The sequence below is a fragment of the Nycticebus coucang genome, chromosome 9 (assembly GCF_027406575.1).
Source record: "Nycticebus coucang isolate mNycCou1 chromosome 9, mNycCou1.pri, whole genome shotgun sequence".
Taxonomy (NCBI): Eukaryota; Metazoa; Chordata; class Mammalia; order Primates; family Lorisidae; genus Nycticebus; species Nycticebus coucang.
The window spans coordinates 107,043,154-107,062,087 of record NC_069788.1 but is presented as its reverse complement, the minus strand read 5'-3'; the positions used below and the strand labels follow the sequence as shown (position 1 = coordinate 107,062,087).

The window sequence follows — 18,934 nt, the reverse complement described above, 5'->3', positions numbered from 1 at the left end:
CTTCCCAAGGGACATAGTCTCGAACGCATCTATCACAGAGCCTACCTATTGCACAGAGCTATGGTCAAAGGAAAGTTTTCTTTATTAGGCCCAGAGCAGTTCAGCGTAACCAAAGACTGTCTGTAAAACTGAAGAGCCAGGCTGCTGCCCTGTGGCAGGAAGGCTGGGGTCTCAGAGTGTGTTGTACACCAGTCCCTGAGCATGAGTGTGTATATGGGGGGGGGGGTAATGTGTGTGTGTGGCCCCTGCCACTCCATTTTCCATTCAAGAATTAAGAGAAGATTGTGTTGCACTTAGAGTTTTAACTTTGTCTTCTTTCTTTTTTTCCCTGTCCCTTCCTCCCCGCTCCCTTTCCCCTTCTCTTTCCTTCTCAAGGCCTCTCCCACCTCATGATGAGCGAACAAGGTAGGTGCTTTAAGCTTGCGGTGCTGCAGTTGCCTGAATTGCTTGCCTCGGCACCTCTGGCTGGTCACTGGGCACCTCATCATCCCGGCAGGTCATAGGCTGCCTGCCCCTTATGCTGTAGGCCCGGCTGGCAGCGGGGCCGCCCTGCACTGGGTCGGGGGGGTTGCCTTCCCTGATACTCATGGTCTCTCACACCCGCCGTCCCCTTGGCTTCTCCATTCTCCACCACCATTTGTCGTCTGGGGCGCTGGCCCTGCCGGGCTGCATCCAAGAGGGAAGCATGAAACAAGGCATGACAGTGTCGATAATGGGGGTGAATGAAGCTAATTTCAGAGCAACCAAGCGGTTAACTTCCTCCTGCTCCTCCCAGGCTCCGTGTCTGGGGCCAAGGTTGGGGTACAGGAGTGGGGCTCCTCCTTGAATTTCCCTCTGAGGAGAGCTTTGCTTTTTTTCCTACCCCTCCTTTCCACCAGCTATAATGACATTTTGCCCTCCACAGTCAAAGGCAACCCTTGGGGGCTGGATGGTTTTCAGTTTTATAGAAAAGCAAATAAACAAACAAAAAAATCCAGCCCACCTAAAGAACATGCTAATGTCCTCATAGCAGGATTCTAACTCATTATACACCCTGAAGAAAACTGCATATAAAGATCTGTAAATTCAGCATCTGCAGCCTAAAATATTCAAATATGCAAGGAATGAACTGTGCAGGAAATTCAGCTCAGCTAAGCACAGGGTGGGCTGTGAATGAAGCCTTTTTCTCCTAAATAAAAATTTTCCACATTATCAGCCTAAATCAGGGTTTGAGAGCTGAGCCTACTTAAAATTGTCTTTTCCTTCACAGTTCAATTGCTACTATTGTGTTTCTTCTGAGCCTTGGAATGATTGCAAGATTGGGCTACCTGTCTTGGTCTGACACCAAAAGACTGTATTTTAATTTTTCTTGTCTGTTTCTTTTCAAAATACACATAGACTTGCCTCGTCTTTTGGAGGCCCAAAGAAAAGGAGAAGAAGGATTTTTCTTAATCTTTTGAGGAGAGTGGGACTTCTCTATTCCTACTCCCTTACATGGGGTCCACCAGATATTTTTGCCATAAAGGGGCATATGATTCAATCAGGGGACTACCCAGGGCTGAAAGAAGTTTATCCATGGTGCCCAGGTAGCTGTGGAGGTGGGCAGTTGAAGCATTCAGAATTGTTTAAGGCAGGGTAAGGAGAATCCCCACATTTCCAATATAAGTGTATCCTCCAGACCTGAGCCAAGATCCATGGTGTGAGTTTAGGAAATTTCAATGAAGAGAAAGCTTGGCAGAGAGCAGATATCAGAAGAACTGGGGGAGGACAGGTGAGTTTTCTAGCATTAAATGGGGCTTGAAAGAGACTGGGGTGAAGTCTTGGTTTTTCTCGTAGGTGAGAGAGGGAAGCAGGTGCCAGCAGCAAGTAAGTAGGAGGTGGCTAGACACAGGGGATGTTCTTGATGTGGACCTGGGTGTCTGTGTGGTTTGAGAGAATTAAACACGTCTCTGTGAAGTAGAAGTGAACAAGCTCTGCGATTGATAGAATTTGAAGGCTCAACTTTGGTGACAAATTTCACCAGCAAGAATAGGCCCTTGGGGTCCTGATGAGAGGACTTCTACAGTCTTGCGTCCTATGCTCCCAGCTACCATTTTGGGGTTCTCCCAACTTTTACTACAGCTTGGAAGACTAAGTGCATCATATGGCTGACATCATAGCACAAAGCACGGCAGATGTAATCGGCTGATGGGACTGCATCATCTTGTTAGCTTATTTCAGACACACCGAAGCAGCATAGGAATTTTGGAAGGCTAATTCCCAACATGAGTATGAAAGGTGTTTGGAGAACCTATACTGTATTCTTTACCCAGGACTGACATGCACGTATATGGAGCATTCAGACACAACCACATTCCAAGGAAATAAGCCTGGTACCTTCTAGAAAGAGAGAGATAATGGCAGACATAGATGTTGTAAATCCCGTTATAGAGAGGATTTCCAGAAAGGGTGCAGAATTCTTCTGGGTGCCCAGTGTTGTTATACTAACATTTTAAGTTGCACCCTGCAGTTTAGTCTGTTTTTAAGGAGGTCTTTTGACAACATTTCTTTTCCTCTTGTTTTTTTCTGTTTCCCACCTCCTTGTCTGTTCTCACCCAGGTGATTTCCCAAAAAGCCAGTACGCTTCTTCTCACCAATACCCTCTCTCCTTCTCCTTATTTCTTCATAAAAGAAAGAGACGTCTGTCTGGTTCCCACCGAACCTCAAGAATTTGTTTTTGATGCCCTCAAATGTGTGTGGACATTATTTGTGAATGTTGCGTGTGCACCATCTGTACGTGTGTGTCACACCCGTAGTCCCCGTGACTCATATTCACGTTGGGAAATACAGGAGACCCCAGCTTCTCCAAGACTTTCCCTAACCAATCTTTAGATGGATTAAGTGCGGGCCATTTCACATACATGTGGCTGTGCGGTGCTTTTGCATGCAGACTTTGTCACATTTCTAAGGAGGCGACTGGGGAGAACTGAAAGAGTCAAAGCTTAAACATGAAACTGATGGGAGCCCCTTGCTGGTCACGGCGTTTGAGCTTGTTTGAGCTTCCCATTGGGTGGGGGGCATGCACTGCTTTCTCAGGATGGCGCAGAGCTCCTGCCTTTACTGTCTTGGGTTTTCGTGATGTGTGTTATGTCTCTGTGCCTGTCTGCAGTGTGCTGATGTTTTCCTCTCCTTACTCTCTCTCTCTCTCCCCCTCTCGCCGCCTCCATGGTGGACACCATGCTTCCTCTACTTAACTGGACCTTCCACTTCATTTCTGTAGGTAGAAGTAAAGGTAGAGATCGCTTTATTTCTATCATTTTGACTATCTGCTTTCCGAAATATTCATGTATCCAAAGGGATTGTCAATGCTGATGAATAAGTCCAGATTATAACTTAATGCTTTAACAACAACTGCACAATAAATAAATAAAAAGCCACTGCTGTTTGGAGGTGATTCGGCATTTGGCCTGCCTCCCCCTAAGTTGAGGCTGGGCCTTACGCTTGATGCTATGCTGTTTCCAGCAGAACGGGGGATTCTGAAAATAGTTATGCAGGATGGAGAAGATGTAGTTTAATGCAATGCATGCTATTCTAACGTCCTCTCCCATTAAATGTATTGAGGGAAGAGGAGAGCTGTGAAATGATGTACCATTGTTGCTGTTCTTTGGAATAACTGAATTAAGGGGATAACATGAGTGGGGGAAGAATGATAGATGAGAAAGACAGAGGGTTGGCAAATTGCCCCCCAATTTTATGTAATGTGGAATTTGGGGGGTATTTGTTTATTGCCTGTTTTTTCTCTGCGTTGTATTTCCTGTATTTGTGAGAGTAGGGATTTTCTGACTGGGGATGATGAGCTAAGAAGGGTGGGGCTGGAAAGGTGTGGAAGAACGTAGGAATGGAAATTCTTTACACTGTAAGGAGGAAGAGGAAGATGACTTACAACACCAGTGTTTGCCAGGTGTGCAAGGGACAGGAGAGGTGTGAACGGGTGGGTTTGCCCCAGCGCTCTGACATGGCTCTCAGCTCCTATGCTTGGGCAGCACACAGCTCACCCGTCCACTCTGGGACCCCAGCCTGGAGGATTTGACTCATCAGCTCCAATTGGATTAGCTGTTCAGGAGTGAAGGGAGAGGTTAATTGATACGTTGTGAGTATGTATCTGCATCCAGTTATCCCCCCCACCCCACCTTCCTCCCTACCTCAACAAGTCTCTGTGCTGTCTCTTCCTTCAAAGATTGGCAGAGAACAGAAGTAGGAAATGTGAATTCTGGTATGAGATTACTGAAGAAAGAAGGGACGGAGAAGTTATGGAAAACGCTTGTTTGATGACTGGTCTGTGAACCGGGCATCTCTCATTTGAGTTTTCTGCTTTTCTTGGTCTTTAAAAAGTTATGTCTGGTTGCCTTGGAAGCAGTTCAGTCCTTTTCTACTTTTGGGTTGCCAGCCATCGTGCCACGTGCCTTACCTCACTTAGTGCTCGTAGCTTGTCTGTGATGTGGGTGGTGGCATCATCCTCGTTGAATAGATAAGAATGGCAAAGTCAGACAGCCTGGGTCACATGGCCACTGAGTGGGAATCCCGCCCCGGGCCTGAGATGCTCACCACCACTCTGTCTGCCTCTCTGCAGTCCAGGGATGACCTCCGAGCTACCTCCCTGCCACTGACCTGCCTCAAGTTCCAGCCTGCCACCTCGCATTCTCTGTGACACGTGTCTGTATAAATGTCCCACTATTGCTGTTATCTCAGATGTCCAAGGTCACCTTCATATCATCTGTCCACAAACCAGCTTCCCCTTAGGATACCCACATTTCTTTCAGTGGAGCTGCCATCCTTATTACTCAGGCTGGAAACCCAGGAATTATTTTCCTTCTCCTTCCTACTCTCAGGAACTCAGTAGAGAGAGCTTGCTGAGATTCTCCTCTGAAAGGTCTCCTCCATCTCTGTTGACACCCTGGTTCAGTTCCTGGTTAGCATTCATTAGATTATTGCCTGATCCTAACTGGTCTCTCTGTCTCTCTTCTTTTCCAATCTACCTAGTAATTGAGAACTGCTTCAACTCTGCTGTCCCACAAATGGGTTGTAGAATTAATTATCTCACTTCCCAAGTCTTCCCCAATAAGGCCCTATTTACCTGTAACCTACTCACCTGTGAAGCTTAGCTGCAACATTGCTTAGATCCAGCCAAACAGGTTATTGAGGAACCTCACTACACTTTATCCGCAACCTTTGCTTGTTCTGTTTCTGTCCTGCCTCATAGCCACTCTCTTCTTTTCCTGCCCGTTGGAATCATACATAGAATTTATTTCTTATTTCGATGTGATCTTTGAATTCACCACTCAGAGTTGGGCTGTCCATTTGCCTTTCTAACAATTTATATTTAAATCATCTGGGAATCAGACCGCGCCCCTCTACTAAGTTGTGAGTATGTTGAAGACGAACATATGCATTTTTTAGTGTCCAGATGTGTCTGGCATAATATGTTGCATGTGGAAAGGACTCAAAATCTCTAATCCTTCTTATCTCGCTGTCAGTCATCTTCCTAAAAGTGAAAAGAAAGCAAAATTAAAATTAAATCGGATCATGTCGCACATCTGTTCAAAAGCTTGGGATGATTCTCCTTGTGTAATTGTCAAGGTGCCTTCCCTGCTGTCTTCTCTACAATACCATAATGCCCTGCCCACCGTCACCCCCCAAGCCCCCCAGTCTCTGAAAGTCCCAACTCACTCTACTCACATCCAAATTGGTCCTCCTGCCTCTGGGCTTTTTTCACACTCTCCCCTCTTATTGAATATCCTTGATCACCCTTCCCCCCTGCCCATCCTGGAAGGTCTGAGAGGCCTTGCCCGGCCAGACTTTGTTATAAAGTGCCTGTGGCAAACCTCCTTGAATTACATTTACTCATATGTTTCAACCCCAGCACACAGGCTGTATTTTTGGCCTTTCTGTCACCATTCTACACCAGCTCAGTACTTGGTCCAGAGCTGTACTTGATGAAGACTCACAGACTGAAGTAGTATTTTTTTAGCCGAACTACACAATTGGTTTGAAATATGTGGGAGGAAGGAGAGAAGAAGGACAGGGTTAGATTTCTCAGCACTGATGCTATTCGTGGAGTCACTCAGTCACTTTCCTTACTAGCCGAGGCCCCTGATTGCTACCTGCCTGAGCCCAACCCACTGAGCAAAGGAGCCCTGGCAGTATGAGCCAGGCCAGATGTTCTGGGTTCAGTCCCCTGTTACCTAGGCCTTCTCCTGGCCCCATGTTTGCAGTGTCAGAGGGAAATGGCTATAGATTACACCAGAATAAAAGTGGGAAAGGTCTTAGATTTAGTCTTAGGAGGTTGACAGAGAAAGGAAAGAATATACTTCAGATTTTGTCATTCTTTTAAATCCAGATGTTGGAACAGTAACCCATAGTGGAAAGAATTGTGAAGATAAATGTACAAAACTGAGCAGGTCATTCAGGCTACACCAGTAACCACCGTGTTTGGGAGGCTGCGCTCGGCCACCACAAGCCTGCCTTTCCTTGGAAGTGGCTGACCAGAGGAGCTTTTCAGCAACCAGCCCTGGTCATCTTTTTGGGCTTGATTATGACAGCCTCTGTGATGTGTCCAGTGTGTGTTTTGGGGTTCCCTTCCCCTTTATCTTGTCTATTTGGGGATTGCCTATTCTGGGTGAGGTTACAAAATGCTTTCCCTTGAAACTGAACTTGGAGCAGGGGCTGCTGACTCCAAAGCCTCTAGGGACCTGATAGGTTTCATACAGGAGGAGATCTGAGCCTCATCCTAGTGTAGGAGAACCAAGTAACAGTGGGGACCGTGGGACAGGAGAGCCAAGATCCCATCACAGGCAGCAGCCTCCACTCTGCCCCTGCTGATGGCTGCCATGTGAGAATGCAGCCCAGTGTCACCAGACCATCCAGAAAAGTCAGGAATGGATTCTATAAAAATGTCAGAGCTTTGCAGCTTTCTCAGCATACATATGTAGGTGTACACACACAGATGTGTGCACACATGCCAAATGACTGGGTCCCTGAGCCACAAGTTTTTGACTTTTGGCTTGAGGAGCAGGAGGTAGTCACTGGCAATGTGTTTGATTAATGTCTTTGCCTGTAGCAGCCATCAGGGTACCAGGAATCCTGCTTACCCTGGGGGCTACTGCTAGAGAGCCTGATCCGCATACTGGGTGAAGTTGGTTTTGTAGAGTGGTGTGGGCCATTGTAGGGAGTGTGGAGAAGGCTGAGAATGACCAATGAGAGAGGTAATTGACACTTTCAATAAGTGCCAAGAAAGGCCACGATTTTTAAACAGTAGGGGTGGCTTGGGGTGGGCCTGGGGAGGGGGGTAGAGTGGCAGTGGGGAATGTAATTCCTTTCTTGTTTTGCTCAGCAGAACTCTTTATTTACAGCAGTAGAGAGTGTTGTCTCTAAAATCCATTCTAGTCCTTTAGAATTGAGGCCCCTTTTGATTTATTTATATGTACTTTTCTCATGTAGATTTAATCATTGGACCTCTAATGCTGAACTAAGCACCATTGGTCAAGTTGGAAAGAGATAATCAAGCTACATGAACTTGAACATGATTTCCTGTAGATTGTATTTTGCTGGTAATAACATTAAGAAAGCTGATTTGAGAAGTTGAGGCCACTCTTGTCCCTGCTAGGACTTGAGAGCCCTGCAAATAAGTTACTGCCTTGATAGCCAACTGTTTATGCAAATTTGTAAATGCAATGTCAGATACTAATTATGAAAATAAACTCATCTGTGCTCTATAAATATCTAATTACAATAAAATAGGGGCAATATTACATTTCCATCGCTTGTCTGTTCTGTTTCTCATCTACCACTGATTTTGTCCTCTTGACAATGAATATAAAATCGCTTTGTTTTGTAAAGAAGTCTATTTTCCACGTATTTTCTTCTTCTTCTAATGTTATGAAAGTCTGTGGGGTAAAATAGATCTATTTAAACATGAAGAGTAAATTGCCTGATTTTAGTGGCTCTGTGGTTTTGGTGGTGATGTCTTTAAAATGGTACTTGAAAAATATGAAAAGAGTTTTTTTTTCTTATTTAGAAATTTTCATGGGACACTGAAGACTTTTTATTTGCACAGTCGTTCTTGTGGAGCACTTAAAAACTGTGTCTGTGTGAGCAGTAGCTTTATTAATAAGATGCACAATGTATCAGTGAAATATTTTAATTAAATTCCAAGTGATAATTCATACAAGAAAATATTTCTCAGATTTCGAAGGACCATGTCTGTTGCCTCCTCAGTTATCAATTCGGATTTATTGATTACTTGAAGATTTCATATCTATATAGATATATCATAAAACTTTCTCCTCTAAAGTATGCACAGTAATCTACTACTATAGACCTTTGCTTATCAAGTCGAGGTGGTTGATCTTAGAAGATATATAATTTTCAACTACAAATCTGTATGTATACACATATACACTTGACTTTGTAAGCACCTGCAATTACAGATTGTTTTGAATTACATTGTGTTATCTTTAGGATACATCTCATTTATAAAGATTTCAGAAGAGGAGCCTGATGAAAGATATTCTGGAAGAAAACAAACAAAGTGCATTTCCTTACGTGCCATGGTCCATTTCTCGGGTGTGCAGGGTAGTGTCCGTGTTTTGGTACAGGTAGAGTTTATCAAAATACATGTTAATAGCTTCATACCAGTACGTTATGTTGTTATAGACAGCTTCCATTTGTAGGTATACTGAAAATAACAGGTTTCAGAGTGGTATGTATCAGAATTCAGCAGATTCTTTGCTTTAACATTACAAAAACAATATTTCTTTGGCATTCAACCATCAATGTTGATGGAAAGCCAACAATGAGCTAGGTGCTGCTTACACAGGGCTGACTCAGGGAACACCAACTCAGCCCTCTGCCACCTTGCCACTCTAGGGGAGTTCGTAAATGGCTTTCAAATATAACAACCACTTTTCCTAATGTGAGAAGTCATAAATACATTCTTTTTTAAATGAATTAGCATAGATGAAGTTTAAATTTTTTTTTATTTTAAAGGGAAACTGGTAATCATTCATTTAGTTAAATCACATACCCTTTACATTCTCGGAATCACAGTAGAGAATATGCTTTGTGTGTGAACACAGAGGGAATTTTTCATTTGTCATTATTTATCTTTATGGGGGCTAGTGTGAAGTGTATAAAATGCAGGCTCTTTAAGCGTGCAGTTTAAATACTTTTTTAAACCTACATAAATACCGTGAAGTTCAAGATATAGAATGTGCCATCATGTTATAAGGTTCTGTTGCGACACTTTCTGTTATTTTTTTATCTTTGTGATTTATGAAAATTTTTTTGCCATTTGTTTTTAATAAATGTTTATTTTTCCCCAATCCCTGCAAAACTGTATTTATCTATGTAATAATCAGTAGGCAGGCTCTAGATTGCTTTAACTTTCATTAAGAAGGATTAACTTTGCAGGAGAGGGAGGCTTTGTGGTTTTTCACTGTGTGTAAATAGATGCAAAAATGTTGTCCTCCTGTGCCTGTTTTTGATGAAGCTCACAAAAGAGAATGTCTAATTGATATCATTGAATTTTCTCCTCTTTTTTCCTAGGGTATTTAGTGGTAAGTAGAATAGCAGAGGTGGAAAAGACCATATGCTTTGTAAGAAGCCAGACTAATAACACTTTTGGATGGACGTCTGATTTTGAAAGTGCCGCATCTTTCATTAAAATTTACATGTAAAGCAAGGGCAGGCGTGGTGACATGAAACCTAATGCAGCTTGCACATCTTGACATAATAACAATCACAAGAAACCGGAGATCCCAGATGGCAGCTTGGCCTTTGCCATCCTTTTAATAAGCTACTAACTGCTAATTATTTCACTCTTTTGGGCAAGTTAATTTACTGTTGACTCTTAAAGAGATACTGCTCTTCCCCCCCCCCCCCCGCCCCTTCCACACAAAAACAGGGCCTTTCCACCTGGAGCTTTGAAAAGTGCTTCCTTGCAGGTTGGAAGCTTTCCAGATGATTGCAACCACAATGGCAAGTATTGGGGTGAAAAATGTTGCTTAATAAACAGCACTTTCTTGGGTTTTTGGAATATGGGTAATTTTTAAAAATTTGCTTGATTAAGGATCCATTCATTATATGTGCATGTGTATGTGTGCGTAAGAGCAATAGATCGGTCAATACAGGGGAAAGATCTGAAATTTGGAGCCTATTTAAGAGTGAAAGAACAGCTGCCTTTTAAATGGTTGCTAATTCTGACAATTAATGCTGTTTTGTGAGTGTGCTTTTCTGTGATAGCCGTGGGGGGAGAACGATGGTGTGTAATAGCGCATTTCCTAAGCTTCATGGTAATGTAGCGCAGTGAGGACCACAGAACTGAAAGAGAATCAGGTCCCTGTAAGCTCTGGAGCCCTTTTAAATGAAAAGCTTGCAAAACATAATTTTTTTCCTGTACTTTGACTTCCTTAGGATGATTTTACATTTTAGAACAGATCCAGAGTATTAAATGAATGATGTACAAGTGGGCTTGGATGTTCAGAAGTCAGTGTTTGGAAAAAAACCTTGTTTGCCATGAGCTGTCTGACAATCAAAATATTTACTTAAAGATAAGCTAATGACTATGCCTTACAAATGCCTGCAGATCCATTATTGAAATGAGAGTCAGTACTTTGGCTTGATACTATCCAAAAATAAACTTCAAACCTCAAATACGATTGTATGTGTATCCTTGTGTGTGTTACACTTCTCCCCAAACAAAATAAAAGGTGTATCAAACAATAAACACATGTAGGAAAATCTCTCAACCTTTTTTTTTAAAAATTTAAACTGAATTTGTTAGTGTAATCAGTTGTTCCTTGTTACTGTTAAGAATTGCTAAATGAGCAGGGCGCCGGCCCCATATGCCGAGGGTGGTGGGTTCGGACCCAGCCCCGGCTAAACTGCAACAGAAAAATAGCCGGGCGTTGTGGCGCGCGTCTGTGGTCCCAGCTGCTCGGGAGGCTGAGGCAAGAGAATTGCGTAAGCCCAAGAGTTAGAGGTTGCTGTGAGCCGTGTGACGCCACGGCACTCTCCCCGAGGGCGGTACAGTGAGACTCTGTCTCTACAAAAAAAAAAAAAAAAAAAAGAATTGCTAAATGGCTTGAAATATGCATTGACAACGCATTCTATTATTAGTGGGGTCTCTGAATGTGAACTTTATAATGAGTTTCATAGTTCAATGTCATGCTTGATCCTGTGGTATACAGTTGTTGAGAGAACTGTGGAACTCAATCAAATACTAGCCACCAGATAGTATTTGTTTTATTTCTTTAGAATTAATTCATCTTCTAGTTTCAAAATATAAAAGCCGGTGAATTGGTGGAAGTTTTGCCATCTCTTAGAACTTGGTATTTAATAGTGTGTTTGGCCAGACTGACATTTTCTGAATAAATTTGCTAATAGTATTTCAAGAAAAAAGTGAAAAATAAATTCCGAACAAAATTAAGCAGGTTTCCTGACTGCAGGATTTTTCAAAGCCTTTGCTAGGACAATGCAAATTACCAATCTCTAAGAAGGCAAATATGCTTTTCAAAGTAACCCAAATTTATTTGACATGACATCTTTTTTTGTAATTTCATTTTGGATGAAAATCATTGGAATTAAAACTAAATGTTGAGTTAAAAAAACTTTGGACAAGATAATTCTAAAGTCCCTTACAAGTCTAATATTATAAGCCTTAATGTCTCTAAAATTTGTAGGCTTTCAGATTGACTACACTCAAGAATTCTTTTGACTACATTCTCTGTTTTGATTGGGAATAGTCTTTTGGATGGGTTAGTTTCAATAGGGAAATTACTGCTTCATGGTGAAATGCATTCCACAGATGTTGAAACAACTGCAGTTTTAAAGACTCTAGTCTTGTTAAAACACTTCCGGTTTGCATTACCTAAGTACTTAAATGGATATCCATATAGCATGTGTAAATAATGCTTCTGATAATGGCTGCTTACCTGTAGAAAGGGCTGATCTCAGCATAAGATGAGAAAATTACCAGGAACTTTCGTCTTACTTGCTTTGAAATTTGGAGCAGGTCAGTAGTGATTGTGGTTAATTCTATGGTCATTCATCCTATAACTCTGAGAGTTTAGCTATGAATGACTTTTTTTTTGCAGACAGTGAACATGTAGGTGAAAGAATTACGTCCTGGTAAGAATTACTTGTACTTTGTTTAGAAATCACTGGCTCAGCTACAGATTTTGTGGGCTCTGTTGGTGCGCGGCTGGGGACTTTGTCCTACTTATGTGCTGTCTATTCAGTCGGAAGTGGCTGCCCTTGATCCATCTGTAGCAGACCATTTGCCTGAAGCCATTTCTCTGGTCATGAGATGTAGTTTGCTGATCAAAGGATACTCTCCCTTGTTTCCCCAGTGGCCAGTAATACATCTCTACAAATGCCTTGGCCAAAATTATTATGAGTGAAGTTCTCAGTTCTAAACTAATTGATCCACATGGCAGTTGAATCTGGAACACAAGTGCATTAGAATAATTCTAATCGAGGGTCAGCATCACTGAGATAAATTGAAGATCTAGTACCAGGCTTGGGAAGAAGACAGTCGATTAGAGTGCTGATGTTAGTTGACGCTCACAAGATAGACAGTCTGGTTAGGTCTCATTCGCCTAATAAACAAAATGGACACAATAATACTACCCCCTTCCCAGCTGCAGAGAGAATCCATTCAGACAATATATAGGTCTAATATAAGTAAACATTAGTTATCATAAACTAACACACATTAGTTATCATGATAAATACATCTTGTCAATATTGGCATCACTCACTATATCTGGGAACTTTGAACATATTTATGATTCAATCTTTTCAAACTTCTGTATTTTTACTTGTAAAATACCTACTTGGTAGATTTGTTGTGGCTAATAAATGATACAAATGCAGGTGACAGTGCCATGCAAATTAAGATAGCGCTATACCACAGTTAAAGAATTAGTAGTCCTGGGGCAGCACCTGTGACTCAAGGAGTAGGGCGCTGGCCCCATATACTGGGGGTGGCGGGTTTGAACCTGGCCCTGGCCAAAACTGCCAAAAAAAAAAAAAAAAAAAGAATTAGTAGTCCTCGAGAAATTGAGCTCCACAAAATCAGAGGATGTATCTTTTTTTGTCATGGTATATCGAGTTTCTGTGACAGTACCTGCCTCATTATAGAAACAACTCAGTAAATACTTGTTGAAAGCTACTGAGTTAATAACTTCTTAGCAGAGTTCTGCAACAAGAACAGCCCCAAGCCTTCTGGTGATCCCATTATGCTTTGGGTGCCTACCTCGCAAGGAGGAACCATTGGCCTCTTCCTCTGCACTGATTTTTCAATAGGTGTGCCTGAGCCCACTGTTGTGCCATGAGAAATCAGGTGTGCTGTGAAAATGTTTCATTAATTAAATTATTTTCGAAAGAAGTTCGAAGCACAGTAAGTATATTCTTTGTTTTTTTACTCTTTTTTATTTTTTTGATCAACATAATTTAAGTGTGCTGTGGAAGTTTAACTGTGGGTTCAAATGTGACGTGAGATTAAAAGAAGGTTGAAAAACTAACATTTAGAGCTTTCCACACTACAAAAAGTAATCCTCAGGAAACCTGTTTGTTCTTAGGTCTTCCATAGATGTGTTTGCTCTTTTTGTGCACGCAAAGGACTGTGGGATTTCCGCATATTACTTGATGAAATGATAGGAATTGGGAAGAAAACAAAAACATTTGTCTGAGAATTACTTTTAGAAAATGCTGATTTGCTTCCCCAAATTTTAGAAGCATATAATTTCAGAGCAGAAAGAGGACTTACAATTCTTCTACTATAATTTTGTGGGTGATAAAACACAAGTTGAGAGGGCATGAGTGATGTCCACTATGCTGATAATCTGCAGTGCAATTTGTTGACTCCCGATGCTATTTTCTTTCCCTTCCTTCCAACTTGCTTCTAAGTTTTGGCCACCTTCAGTGTCGAGTGCTATTGTTATACAGTATTCGTAGGCTGCTGAGACCATTATTAATGCCACATAAGAAAGATTCTGGAAATATCAGTTTGCAAACTTTCTAAACAAGTTTATCTCTTGGATTACTTCACTGCCTGAGAGCTGATGCAACTCCATCTTTCAAAGATGTCAGTAGGTTGCCCTTGAGTTTCAGGATTTTAGCATGCTTTGTAGCACTTATGGACTTGTCTTATCAACTGCTTTGTCTCAGTTGAAGTGAGGTGGTGACAACAATTGACTTTCAAAAAGCTTGTATCCACTCTCCTACTTTTGCTGCCCTATGTTGACCATTTAAAGTGGAGTAGGAACATGTTGTGTGTAATAAAGATGTGTTCTGAGCATATTCACTAGGGACTGATTATCAAACTTTTAATAGGTTTTCCCCACGTCCTTTCTTCCTTTAAGATCTTTGATTAAAGATTCCTTTAATCATCTTATTTATGATTTCTTTTAACTAAAAAGGAAGTTATTTTTTCCCAAGTGAGACTATATTTATCTTTAAGCCAATATAATTTCTTTGGGGTGTGTGTATGGGTGTGTGTTTTAAATAATTTTCTTTTTCAAGGTTCTGCTGTGTGTCTGACGGGTTAAGTTTAGTGCCCCTTTATGGGGCAACTTTGGGGGGGTGTTGATGGGTGCACAAAATCAGTCCCTAAATTGTTGCAAAATTGCCTTCCTTTAGACTGTTTTGGTCACAAGGGCTCTCGAGCGTCAAAGCCATTTGGAGAAGTGGAAAGATAAAATGCATAAGCACTAAGCTTTTTTTTTTTTTCCTAGGATAGAATAAATAAATGTGTTTTCCACTATGTGCTCAGCCTTTGATAGTGATTTGTTAAAAGGGAAAAAGAAAGGCGATGATATTAAATATTTACAAGAGTGATTTAGTTCTATTATCTTGTGCACTGCATCTCTGTTTAATAGTGAAATCAGCAACTGTTGAAATAAATGCCATTAAACCAGTGATAGTGTGAAGGTCACTGTCTAGGCAAGGTCAGAGTCATTTGTGGAGAATAAGGATTTTTGTCAGCTTTCCAGATCTCTTCCTGATTTTAGTTGGCTTCTCTCCAAAAATAATAAGGAAAAAAAAACCAAACCCAAACATTTGAGGATTCATAGGCTCGCTTTCTCTCTTGAATCCTTTATGCCTTTTCTGGCTGGGCTGGTAGTTGGAAAAGCTTTTATGCATTTCTTTGTTTCATCTTTTCAATGGACAGAGACAGGTCAGTTCTCCCTGGAGATGAGCAGTTGGACTTCCGTTTCCTGCCTCTTCTGTCCTAGCTTGACAGTTTGTTTTAGAGAAACAGCTTCTTCTTTCTTAGAAGTAAGTGTACCATGTCGGAAATAATTCCTATGTTCCTCTCCCAATTCCTCCCCTCTATAAAGCAGAGATAATGTTAAAAACTTTATTTCTCCTATCCCTTCAAAGAAATCTCTGCAGGACTGCATGACATTTTCCTCATTTTCACAGACAAGAAAACAGACGCCCCAAATTATAAAACTATTTACAGAACTAGTGGCAGAACCAAGATGAACGGATGCCTGACCTCAAGGCCAAGGTGACACCCCATACCCTACCATCGCCTCCATTAATTTTACTGAGCCCCCGTTTTCTCACCTGTAAAGTAGGGGATGAAAGTATGTTACTATAATATATTCTTAATGCATATGTATTATAAGTAGTAATACATATTTTACTTTTGGTTAAATTGAGAAGTATATGAACCAACATTTATTAAGTGCATAATAGGATGTCTGACTCTGGCTAGAATTAATAAATATATTCCCTCCACTCTTGATAGTAACACTAAACTATAATTGGATTTAACAACATTGAGCATAGGGATACCCAAGGATAAAAATCAATCTTGTTCCTGAGCAGCTCACAGTACAACAGGAGAAAACCCCTATCTACTGAAATCCAAAAGCTACATATACATATATGTTTTCTTTTGCCTTGGTCTTTGTATCAAATGCTATTTAAAATATGAAAGCTTTTTTTTTCTGGGGGAAAATAGTTTCTTACAGGGTGACCATATCATATACTAACATTGCAGTGGCCGCTACGTGTGGCTTGTCTCACCGTGAATCTGTATTTGCTTCATCCTAAAATCCAAAAGAGTAGGTTGATAATGGGGAAAACCAGTGAGGGACGGGGTAGTGATGAATCTTAGTTGAGAGTAGGCTAACTGCTGTGACAGGTTCCCAACTGCAGTTGCTTAATCCTAACTAAAGTTTCTCACCCACAGTTTGCAGCGCAGATTGGGGGCTGGTAGAGTGGGGAATCTCTGGTCCCTGCAGGCACCTTCCATCCATAGGTTTGTGATTTTCTAGAGCCTTGTCCTTCTCTGTGGTCAACTGGCAGATGAGGACAGAGAACTTGGAGGATTTTTTTTAAAGGGCCATGCCTAGAAGTAGTGGGTATTATTTGTGGTTGTCCAGAAGTTAATCACAGTGTCCCATCCATTGGCCAAAGAGGTTGGGAAAGGCAATTTATCTGTGTGCCCACAAGAACTGGGAAAGGGGTTTGGTGGCTACAATATCATCCCAATAGGTGGGTTGTGTTCTGTTTTGCGTCACCTTGCGTCCTGCCTGTTAGCTTTCTTCAGCTTACCTTCGTTCAAGCAAACAAATGCCTCCATAGTCTCCGAGATAGGGAGTCACTTTCCATTCCTTTTTCTGTAATATACATGTGAATGTATTTCATGTTAAATAAAACCCTTCAGAGTTACAGTAGTGTTTCTTAAATTCTTAAGAATAGCCCAAGGAACTTGTGAAATAAGTGGGAACTCTGGGGCCTTGGGGCCACACACAGCCTTCTGGATTCTTGAATGTGGCCTTTTGACTGAACCCAAATAATACAGAACAAATCCTTTTAATAAAGAGACTTGTTTAAAACACGTTTCTCATTTATCTTAGCTTATAAACCTATTTCTTAAATGTGGATTTTTGTTGTAAGTTTTGTTTTAAGGGATGTACTTTCTGTCTTGCATCTACAACCCCAAAAGTGGTTGAGATCGTAGCCTGAGTTAGTGGAGCGAGGCCAAAAGCCTGATTCAGTAGGATTTTATGTTATTCTGATAAATGGATACAAATATCTCAGCTTCTTTTTCTCTTCATCATCATCTAACAGGGGAGATACTCGATTAAGAGAATTTTCTTATTGCATTAAGATAGTAAATAGGAGTCCATGTTTGACAGGTTTGCTCATTATTTGTGGCAGACTTGCCAATGGTTAGTGAATGGCATTCTATTTTAGTTTTTAGATTTGTCTTACTCTTATGGTGTGTATAGGATCCAATAAAACCAAGATAATTTGAAATGAACCCCCTTTCTGTAAAGCTGTGTCTTTTTTCCCTCGCAAAGACAGGTTGGCCGTGTTGTGCTTTTGGAATGGATGTCAGAGTGTAGATAATTTGGGGCTTGTGATTTTTTTTTTCCTTCTATTTTATCTGCCTCTTTTTGTGTCTTTGTGTGCAAGTCTGTGATTACTATTGGGTTTTTTTTTTTTTTCTCTAAATGCCAGCAATTATCTCACAGGTGGAGGGATTAGGAAAGAGCTGAGAGAACTGCACTGGGATTAGAATAAAGGCTCCCCTCTCACACCCCTTTAAATATGGTGACAGGAGGGAGTGGGGACTTGGTGGGGGTGCAGGCAGCTGTTGGGGGAGGGTGGACAATTTGCTGCTGATATTTAAATCCCTAGATGGGGTTAAAGGAGGAAACTACTAATGAAAGAAAGAGGAATTGAAAACCTGAGATGGTTTGGGGTTATTGTCTAGGAAGCTGAGAATACAGGAAGGGAGGGGCCCCCATTTATCTCAACTTATTTAATCTGTCTCTTCATCCTAGACGGGGTTTTTTTTTTTTTTCCATTTTGTGGTTTGACAATTTATTTTAGGGGAAGAAGGGAGCTGGGAGGTTCCAACATATGTCCAGGCCAAGAGAATTTAGGTGAGATATTCTCTTTCTTCCCAGCAGAGAATGATTTATTTACCTGATATGTCAGTTAGAATGCTTTCAGCTGCAAAGAACAGAACTTTCAACTCAAATGCCTTAAACAACAAAGGCAATTTGTGGGGTCAGTACTTAAAAAGTCCAGCAACTCAAATGACATGATCAAGACCAAGTGTCTTTCTTTCCCCATTTTTTGGCTTTGCTTTCTTGCTCTTGGCTTCATTCTTGGCAGGCTGCCTGTCTTGCGATTTTTAAGATGGCTGATGGCCATTTCCAGGGTGATTTGCTTTTTGGTTTGTGGAAGTAAAGAAGAGTAACTCTCTTCCTCAGCTGTATTAGTCAGGGTTCTCTAAAGAATAGAACCAGCAAGATATATATATATAGATATATAGATATATATACACATGAGGATTTATCATGAGGAATTGTCTCATGTGACTATGGAGGCTGAGAAGTCATATGATCTGCCATTTACAATCTGGAGGGCAGACCAGTGGTTGTGGTTGCTGTCTGACTCCTAAGTTCTGAGAACTAAAGGTGTAAATCCCAGTCCTTGAGCAGGAAAAGCATGATGTCTCAGCTTAAGCAGTCAGGCAGAGAGAGCAAATTCCCTTTTCCTCCACTTTTTTGTCCTAGTCAGGTCCTCAGTGTATTGGATGAAGCCTACCCACGTTTGGGAAGGAAATTTACTTTCCTCAGGCCACTGGTTCTGATGCTGATCTCATCCAGAAACACCTGCACAGACACACTCATGACGATGTTTAATCTAGCTTCCCAGGACCCAGTCAAGTTGTCACATAAAATTAAACATCGCAAGTTCACTCCTTGTCAACTTGATACTCATGCACACTCCTGAAAACATGATTAATCTCTAACAAAGACAATAACCATGTTATAATTTCACCTAACACGATACATCCGCCTATCCTGAGTATAGTTGAAAATGCACTAATACCTCCCCAGAAGAGGATGTAAAATCCTTGTGTGATGTTTACTTTTCTTCT

General features: G+C 41.3%; 1 protein-coding gene across 15 annotated transcripts in view; it reads left to right on the top strand.

Moving 5' to 3' along the window:
• NRXN3 (neurexin 3) overlaps positions 1–18,934 on the top strand; it is a 1,789,915-nt gene that overhangs the window by 129,746 nt on the left and 1,641,235 nt on the right. For all 15 annotated transcript variants that reach the window (XM_053602374.1, XM_053602388.1, XM_053602378.1 and 12 more), the window contains exon 4: positions 376–405. In XM_053602374.1, the coding sequence (XP_053458349.1) occupies positions 376–405 (30 nt within the window). The remainder of the gene's footprint in view (positions 1–375; positions 406–18,934) is intronic.